The following is a 10,088-nucleotide window of genomic DNA, read 5'->3' on the forward strand; positions in this document are numbered from 1 at the left end:
AAAGGTAATGATTTTTTCAGCTGAATTTTTAAGAATAGCTATCCAAAAAGGCTAAACACAGAACCGCCAAAAATAGATTCCACGGAAGGAAGTTGAAAATAGTTAAACAATAGATATTAGAATTTTAACAGACAAAAATGCTTGAAGATATTTGGAAAAATATGAAAATTCAAGTCAGAAGGTGCTATGTTCTGGGTGAAGAGGAAAAACAAAGAAAAACCTTTGGATCACTGAGGAAATACAGTGGGTGATCGGTTAACGAACATAATCCGTTCCAAGACTGTGCATTTTTATCAGTCATGTTTTTACTGTTTGTGGGGCGTTAAAGAACCTGTCCAATGTCGATTGCTTTTCTCTTTTCAGGATTTTACGGAAGTAATTAATAGCATTGTCATTGTAGGGATTCCTAAGCCTATTAACCTCAACCTGGTTTGGATGCCATTCTAAGACCGTTGTTCTGACATCTTCCCACTTCAAAAGATCTTTAAGGAAAGTATACGAAAACATTAATGTAATTTCTGATTAGTACGGACGGACAAAAATTGGTGCAATGAAAGACGAAAAGGAAAAGATGGAACTTAAAAAAACAACAAATGAGAAGATAGAGTAGCTACGTAACGTAACTATATGGAAAAGAAGACAATTCAATATGAATTCAAAGAGGAAATAGACAGAGACGTCCTAGAATTTCTAGAGGCAGAAATTGAAGCGTCACCTAAGAGACCGAGAGATATCAAAGCACCAGGAATTGATAGAATACAAGAACTACTAAAATCAATGGGTACAAAAAGAGAAAACCATTTTAACAACTGTCTTCAGTAAAATTCTAAAGACGCTATCCTTATTGACTGGGCAAATTCTATTTTAATACCAATACCAAAGATAGCAGGGACAATGGAATGTGATAACTAGCAGGAATACGATTGGTGGCGAATTTTTTTCGCTACCAATCTTATTTCCGTTAGATGCCAAATAGTTCTTGTTAGTTTCTGTAGCCATCTTGAAAACTTCTCATCAAATAGAGCAAATGTTGTAATTACGGATTTTTAATATTTTTCTCACCCAGCATCGTTTTCGTTTTGACGTATCTATCTTTTTCAAAAAATAAACAAACGTGGTTAACGACGGAATATCGGAAGCGGCCATTTTGTTTTTTCGAGATGACGTTTTCACTCGCTTGCAAATGATTGGTTCCTTAAAATTCGCAATGGCTTTTCGTTATATGGATTAATTTCGCTAAGCGAATAAAAATCGCTTTTCGCTTTTCTCATTCGCTTTCGCTATTCGCTTAGTGTGAACTAACTTTAATACCTACACAGCAGACGACGACGGTGATAGAGGTACTCGAGGATGTGGAAAACAGTAAAAAATTAATGATTGTCTAATCAATAACATAAGATACGCTGCTGATAGCTTTATTGAATGACACCAAAGAGTGCAGAATTTATTAATAGAATGAATAAGATTGCACTAGAAAAAAAATAATAAGAAAACAAAATTAATGAGGATTTGAAGAGAGACAAATGCTAAAGTCGATTTACAAATCATTTTAGGGTTCACAGAGTTTGAAGAATGAAGAATTTCGAATATCTCGGAAGCTGGATTACAGAAGATAATAGCGAGGTTGAGGCCGAAGTTTTCAACGCGAAAACGTGTACGTCGGACGTTCAGTGCCACTTTCCTGTAAGCCTAGAAGTTTGGCAATGGCGTTTGGAAAGTCAGTGGAATCATGCTCGACATTCTAAACGCCATTGTCAAACTTCTAGGCACAGGAAAGCGGCGCTGAACGTCCGACGTACACGTTTTCGCATTTAAAACTTTGGCCTCAACATCGCTAATAAGTCTTAAAATTAAAAGTCGAATATGGAAAACAAAATCTGTTTTCTTTCGTACTTCTCACATATTAACAAACAGAAGTCTCGAAATAAAAAATTTTAAGACGATGGTGCGTGACGACCTATGGATGCGAGCCTCTGTCTGCCACGAAAGAAAAAAAATAAACTCGGTAGGAATGTGCCGTCTAAGAATGATGAACGAGATTAGCTAGACAGGATCACAAACACAGTGTGTAAAAGATTTAACGTAGGGAAAAAATTAATGGTTAGCATTAGCGAAGAAAATCTGCATTTGTTGGACATTTGGTCGGGATCTTCGGGCCGATTCGGTGACGCGTTATCTTACGGGAAAAAGGGCAAATGCCCGGGGCCCCTAAATCGATCTTTTATAAACTCGTTACTAAGAATATCGAAATTTAAATCTGGGGACCCTATGTTGTTGGTGTGGTGAAGCTGCAGGTTCACTGGCACGTCGCCCAGGGGGCGTTAAAAAACGGACGAGGATGCCGAGGATTTCCCCAAAATACCCAGAATAAAAATATCGGGCGTCAATACCGTATGCTGGACGCCGTGAATCTATAACGCGTCACCGGGCCAATTAACGAAGACTGCGACGGAGGGATAGCAGGACGGGCCGGATGGGAATCGATCCGAGGACGGGGAAAAACTGAAAGAAATGGTTCGTCAGCTGCAACCTTCTAATAAGAGGATGCGACAAGAATAGAATACGGAGGTTTATACACTAATATAATTTATGTATTATTAATATATAAAACTTGTGACATTTACCCTATACCTTATATATTCGACGGCCGGATGGCCGAGCGGTCAAGGTGGCAGCCTACCGCTCTGGGGGACCCGGGATCGAATCCAAACGGGTCGAAAATTCCCAGAAATTTTTCGGGGGGTGGTCCGTTCGGATATGTCGGGCCCCGTCCCTCACCACCCGGTCGCCCCATTGTGGGCCTGGCCGAACCATAATGGGCCTACTAAAAGAGGCCCTCTTAGTGCCCACAGGGCGGAAAGAGTTAAAAAAAAAAATACCTTATATATGTGACAAGGATAGGTTTGGACTACCGCACGATTACGCGAGGTTTGCCGACCCAGAGGGAGGGAGTGTTGGTTTGACTGCAGTCAAGACGAACCAGGGGTATGGGACGGTATATGGATAACAGCGGACGTACCGAGGCGAAGCGACTTAAACAAAACCCGTTTATTTGTAAATTTCGTAGAAAGGATGTTGCACTCGTACTACGATGTAAAGGTCCACGTCGTTTTCCACTGAGTTCTCGATGTGCGGCGGCCAGGGGCGACGACAATAGGGAGGTTGCGGTCAACGTTTTCAACGCGAAAACGTGTACGTCGGACGTTGAGCGCCGCCATTCTGTAAGCTTAGAAGTTTTACAATGGCGTTTGGAACGTCAGTGTTATCATGCTAGACGTTCCAAAAGCCAATGTCAAACTTCTAGGCTTACAGGATTGCGGCGCTCAACGTCCGACGTACACGTTTTCGCGTTGAAAACGTTGACCGCAACCTCTCTAATAGCGCGACACAAGCACGGATGAGGGCCGGGAAAGCCAAACTCGCTTTGTTCTCGAAATTGGGGGATTTTATCCCCGAATTCCATGTTCTGGTCCCGGTTTCCTCCTCCTTTTTCGGGTGGAAATAAGACCGGATGGTGTCACAGAAACGTCTATCTTCGGTATTCGATATCGACGGAAATTGCGCTTGTTGTAGACTTACTTGTTAGATTGTTTACATTCGCGTTGTTTCGTGCCATATTACCTTTGGGCGTTAAAATATTTTTGCGCGTTTAACGAGAGGCTCGGGCTCCAGAACCGATAGTGTTTGATGGCCACGGCGCGAGTATCGTAACAATCGAAGCTAGTGGAAATTTATTCGGTACTTTAAACCTTTATTTTTTAATACCGTAGTAAAAACTGTAAAAATATCTCAAATGTAAATTGCTTCGCGTGGTATATTTTCGTAATTGTAAAAGAGTTTCTTCACAGGTACATTATTACGAAGATGGCAACGTGCAGTTAGTGAGTTCCAAAGACATTAAGGAATCTTTGTCGATTACCGTAAGTAAAATCGAGAGTTCAAATTAATAGATTTAACCTGTGGCGTTTGATTAGAAAAATTGTTTTCAGACCGAACAACAGACCGCTAAAGAATTTGTTCACGTGGTAGAAGTTGTGGAGAACGACTATCAGGTAATTTTTCGGAAATAATTAGACGAAGGTCACTGGTGGCTTTTTAAAGTCTTACGACGAGTTACTTTTTCAGATGGCCATTTCGGACAATTACCAAACCATGTCCGACACCACCTTCAAAGCTTTAAGACGTCAACTACCGGTCACACGAACCAAAATCGACTGGAACAAAATATTGAGTTATCGCATCGGCAGCGAATTGAAACATCATTGAAGTTTCGGGAACGAACAAATATATTTTGACGAATACGCTCCCACAAATTGGCAATATATAAGGTATAGGGTAAACGTCGACCAGTTTCAAAATAGAAGCGTAAGGTCGGAGCGGATTAATGCTCCGTTGTATAAAATATCGAAATTGTTTCAAGTTACACGGGAAAATTATAAATAAGGACGAGGACATTGCAGAACAATCAACATAATTTCTTTCAATGTTGCTACTTGTTTGGAGTCGAGTAAGAAATACGGGCCGACTTTGTAGGTGCGAGTTAATCGATTAGAGCCCGTCGAGGATGGCTTTCTCCTCGGGCTGCGGTGATGCTGGTTATGGCGTCAATCGGTGCCCGGGAAGAAAGCCCAACCTCGAAACGTTGTTGCGACGGTGCATTTTCGAAGCCAGAGAAAAGCTTCCACGAGTGCCTTAGAAACCACCAACCGGTTATCGTTTCTTTTAATGTCGGTCGATGGTGTGGCAAACACTTGAATGCCCCGTCGACGCGCCACTGCTCGAGAGCCTCGTCCACGAAAACAGATATTCAAATATATAGATACGTTGTTAGTTTGGTAAATTTCACTCTTTCGTTCGTCGGTTACAAAGGCGATTAGGTCCACTTTGTAACGACAATAATCAAAGATAGTTCAAATCGCGACAGATCCTAGAGCAAATGTTATCCTAAAGATTTATTCATCTATCTCTGTTGACCGCGCGGCAGCAATTTATCATTTCGACCGCTAATTCTTCGGCACCGAACGTGTACATAAGAGTAGAAGGATAGAAAAGCGCATCCATCGTCCCTCGCGTTCGGCGACGACCAATTATAGCCCAGACGATGCTAAAAGTCAAAAGAAAGCCATCTGTGATTTATCTTTTATTGTTGATTACTGGGATGAATGTAATGTAGCAAAATTGCAGGAAATATGTAATTTACAGGCAATCCTGATGTATTAAAATGTTGAAGAAATGTTCCTCTATTTTATTTTGACAAACTTGGTCAATGGTTATGGTTTACTACATGGAAATGGAATTCGGGAGACGAATGGGTTTGTTAATAAAAGCTGTTCTCAGGTATTCAAAAACTGTCTAATTTGTCTACTAAATTGCAGCGGCTTTACCCACCGTAAACACGACAATAAAACGACCAAAAATATAAATACCCGGGATCCACAGATTAGCTGCCCGGGGAAAAGAAATATTCTTTTCGTTCGTTACGTTTGCGCTCCTTTATAAGCGCCGTAGACTTTCTCCGTTGCGTAACCCCCAGCCCTTCCACCGCTGCCGTCGTTTATTCGTCGTCCTGTTGGAACTTATCGACCACGTAATGCAAAATATACAAGTATTTATGACGTAACCTCGAAAGATAACGGAAGTAAAATTCGGGCAGCGAACATTTGTAATTGGCTACAGAAAATTTAACATTTAAACGTCCAAAGAGCGTAACGACACTTCTTCCTGATAATATCGGGCGACGAAACCGAAAGGAGGAATTAAGAGTCGCGCCACCGGATTTCCAAGTTTAGCGTTTGGATGACGACTCACGAAGAGAAACGTCCGAAGACTCGTCGTCTCGCACCAAAGACTGCCTTAAGGTGTCGATTGTCCCATTCGTGGGAATTTTCTTTTTTGTTTATTTAAGGCAGGTTATTGATCTCTACTACTACGTACTTTCGTTGTTCTAAATCCCTTTCTTTCCCGGTTGTTACGTGTACGTACGGGAAATATGGGAATCGTCAAATTCAAATTTGACCATCCGAGTTTTTTTGCAAAGTCCAGGTTTTGATACCTCCTGATTCCAAAAAAGTATTAAAAAAATTCTTGTGTTTGCGTCTGTTTCGCTTAATTTCTTGGGATGGAGTAAAGATTAAGGGTCGAGTTACACACAACAGTGACGTGCCGGCACAGTGACCGTTTGGTGCAGTAATATCGATAAATATTAATATCACACACAGCCAATCAGTGTTTCATCTACGACACGTGATCTGTATTGTCAATCATACAAGTGTCGTAGATGAAACACTGATTGGCTGTGTGATATTAATCGATGCTTAGTGCACTGTGCCGGCACGTCACTGTTGTAACTCGACCCTAAGAAACGAAATTTGGCACGGTGGCTGGCATATGAGAGGCATCGATGCTATTAAATATTGGTGGTGAAAGTTCGAAAGGGTAGGGAGATAGCGAGGTCGTGGGTTAGGACTTAATTCTTTATTAACATTTATAATTTTTATAAAATTCATCCCTACCCTTAAAATTAAACCTTTTACCATTTTATAGTCATTAAAAATATAGAAAGTCTTTAACAAAATTGTTTGTGGCGCCGTTTGTTTGTTATCAATTTTATTTTTTGCTTAATAATAATGTTTTGTATTAAAAAACTCATGACAGCCGGAAAAGTTTCGCAATTTCCCTTGCTAGACTTCTTTGTTAATTGGTACGAGGGAATACACGACTTGGGTGCATCAGATTTTCAAAATGCTCCAAGCATTTGCTGGGTGGTTTAGCGCGGATAACTAGTTTTTTCGATATTTCCCGAAGTAAAGTAATAAATATGACTTACTATACATTAAGCAATTTTTCCGCGTCGAGTAAATGCAAAATTTCCTTAGTCTGGTATCTGCTCCGGAGAACGGGACGCTCAGACGTGATTGTTGGGGCGCGGGACGTCTTCGGATAGAAGACTGCGTACGTTTGTCGAGCCCAGGGACTTTTCTGCCCTACAACGCCGATAGCGCTGGTTCTCGAGACAGTCTCCGGCAAGGACTGCGGCTCGTTTTTTACACGACGTGAATCGGAGGCGAGGGAATGGGTTGGCAGACGAGGGCGCAAAATGGAGGGAGCTCTACGGTGTCGTTACCGAGGATCGGTCGCCATATTGCTAATCCTAAAAGTCGTATCTTTGCAGTTGAAATGCCAATCTCTCGGGTATATCTTTTATTAGATTATTTCAAAATTCCTTGTGTCGCGAATATAATGTTCGATCGATTGCTTTTCGGTTTTATTGATAACTAAAGTAAGACTGAAATGAACGGGAAAAAGAACATTTTACCAGCGACTGTACACTATGTAGGCTGTGTGTTTAGTTTTAGTAGTGCAATACTTGTTTTAATTGCGTTTTTACTTTCATATAATAATCGTGTTTTATAAGTCAACGTCGGGTTACTTACTACTAAAAACTTGTGAAGAACAACGTATCGTAGAAGGCGCATCTCGTTTTATAGACGTCCTCTGGTGGAAATAAACATCGGACTCGAACTCTGCTTCCTGGGTACTAGGCCAGAGCCAACGCCGTGGCGCCGAAATCCTTTTTCGAATTTTATACCGAGTGACGTTCGTTCGTTCATAATTTTATTAATGTAAAAAGTATGTAAAAGAATTTATGACAATTTAGACGACGATCAAAATTTTTCTTAGTTTTTCTTTGGTAAAGATAAGCTTGGCGCTCGGAAGGGATACCCACAAGATTTTGCCCCCCAGCCCCAAGCTTACGTTTACCAAAGAAAAACTAAGAAAAATTTTGATCGTCGTCTAAATTGTCATAAATTTTTACTCTGCATAATTTTTTTAATTTCAGATGTTGGTTTAATAATTGTATTATTACGGCAAGACAAGACGATGACGTACTGTACAATTCGATTAACGCTCGGCGACCGAACGTGCTACGCTGCCAATCGAATGCTTTCAATATTCGTTTCGCCGCACAGTGAGTCAGACGATTCTAGCAGGACTTAAGTACGTAGGCTAGTGCAATTCATTTTTATTATTCTTCCGAAGCTCTGTATCGACTCTGTTCTGCACTCGTGAACGTTGGTAATATTTTTAAAAAATTATCTAGAAAAAACTAATACATCTATTAGAGTGATAAAAAGACGTTGTCGTTAGGTCCACTAAAGCTCTGTTATCGGTTTTATCTTTCGTAATAGTAGTAGCAGCATCTGAAAGTAATATCATTTAAGTTTCGATCGTCGATGATTTCTCCAACTTTTCTCATTTTTGCTCGGTCCAGTTTTCGAAAAATCCTTTTTGGGACGTCCCATTTGTTTTGCGGTGTGGCATGGCTGGCATTAATTTGTGGCAAATCAACATTTTTGATAATTAGGGGAAGGTGGTGCAAGATGGGCCATGGGGTAAAACGGGGACGTCTGTTTTTTCGTGGTTAACGTGTTTTCATCTAGCTGTTATTTGGGGAACTAAATATCAACCTCAAAAGGGATTGTGGGACGAGAAAACGTTTGAATAGCTCTCTTTGTTTGCAAGTAAGACAGTTTTCCATGTTTCAGCAATACTTCATCTAATTTTACGCCTGCTACAAAGTTTCTACAAAGTAAGTATCATTGTGAACTTTCACATTACCTTTTAGATGAAGATATTATGGTAATCGAAGTAGCCTTTAAGACTGTAATTGTTTAGTTTTGAAATAAAGTTGACCTGTGTTTGCAGTCAGTATGAAAAGTGCACGTTAGGGCAAGATGGGGTACCCCGTCTTGCCCAGATTGGCCAGCGAATCCAGAAGTATTTTCGGACGCGGATTTTATTTCTGCACAGACCACAAAAAGGCCCCGTAAGCAGCAGGACACACGGAATGCTCGTTTTGGGACAACCAAAGCCGTGAAGGCAGAGGTATGCCTTATCTGGGTTCAGAGATGGTCACTGATTACACCACTACAAGCGGCCGGATGGCCGAGCGGTAAAGGTTAGCAGCCTGCCGCCCTGGGGGACCCGGGATCGAATCTGGACGGATCGAAAAATCCTCAGGAATTTTCCGGAGGTGGTCCATCCGGATATGTCGGTCCTCGTTCCTCACCACCCGGCGCCCAATTGCGTGCCTAGCCGAACCCATATTGGGCTTACTTGAAAAGGCCGCCTTAGTGTCCACAGGACGGAAAGAGGTTTTCTTTTTTTAAATAGGAAACGTTAGAATGGCTTAAAACATCTTTTAAAACAGAAAAACCAAATTGATGAAGGGTACTGATATATCCAAAATGCACATATTAGTTTAATAAAGAAATCTCAGTTATCTTTCAAATTAAATAACTGTGGTTTGAAAAGTTATTTGGAGTAGGAAAATTAATACTATTTTTTCTACTTTTATTATTTAAGGATTAACGTGTGTAGATTATAGTAATAAGTATTAAACTTTATCACGAAAAAGGATATTTTAAAATTACTTCTACAGATACTTTCAATTTTTTCTTGGAAATAGATAAATTCATTTATTATAAAGGAGACAGACAAAAATTTATTTGAAAAAAAATATTTGTTTTATTTGGGTCTCTAATTAACATAAACCGACGAAAAACCATTTTAAAGTGCATTTTTACTCGACTAATATAATTATAAATAATATGTAGCCTAAAAAGTAGCCGATGCGCCAAATGATATTTTTTACGCCAAACTAAAGAGTCAAATCTGGCAACGTGTAAGATAGACGCTAGTTAATATTATCTCCGCTTGTGGTGCTGACTATACATCGTCAGCGTTTCAGGTTTGTGCCGTACATCATATAGAGCGTCGTACTTATTACGTTTGTACGACGCTGGGACCCGTGGATACAATTTTACCTTATGTAATAGACCCGACCGATTTTTGTGGCGTTGGAAGGAGCCGGAAGAAAGCTTTTGTTGTTCTCCTGCCGTTTAATTTATCGTCATTACTAAAACAAACCGTCTGTTTGAAATAATAAATTTTAGCCACATTTTTTCAAATTATCTCCGTCGAATTTAAATATAATAAAACGGTGTCAACTGGTCCGACGTCGGTACGCGCGGCCACCGGAAGTCGCGGTCGAATTTCACCCGCCCGTAATTTGGGGCTGTTTACGG

General features: G+C 40.5%; 1 protein-coding gene across 1 annotated transcript in view; it reads left to right on the forward strand.

Annotated features, from left to right (window-relative positions):
* The window catches only part of cpa (F-actin-capping protein subunit alpha), a 70,059-nt gene extending 64,711 nt beyond the window's left edge, over positions 1-5,348 (forward strand). The window contains exons 7-9 of the mRNA XM_067270767.1: positions 3,849-3,920; positions 3,990-4,052; positions 4,126-5,348. Coding sequence (XP_067126868.1) covers positions 3,849-3,920; positions 3,990-4,052; positions 4,126-4,266 — 276 coding nt within the window. The 3' untranslated portion in view covers positions 4,267-5,348. The remainder of the gene's footprint in view (positions 1-3,848; positions 3,921-3,989; positions 4,053-4,125) is intronic.
* Positions 5,349-10,088: the final 4,740 nt, after the last annotated feature.

Source organism: Centruroides vittatus, unplaced genomic scaffold (genome assembly GCF_030686945.1).
Source record: "Centruroides vittatus isolate TY-2023 unplaced genomic scaffold, ASM3068694v2 contig_377, whole genome shotgun sequence".
Classification (NCBI taxonomy): domain Eukaryota; kingdom Metazoa; phylum Arthropoda; class Arachnida; order Scorpiones; family Buthidae; genus Centruroides; species Centruroides vittatus.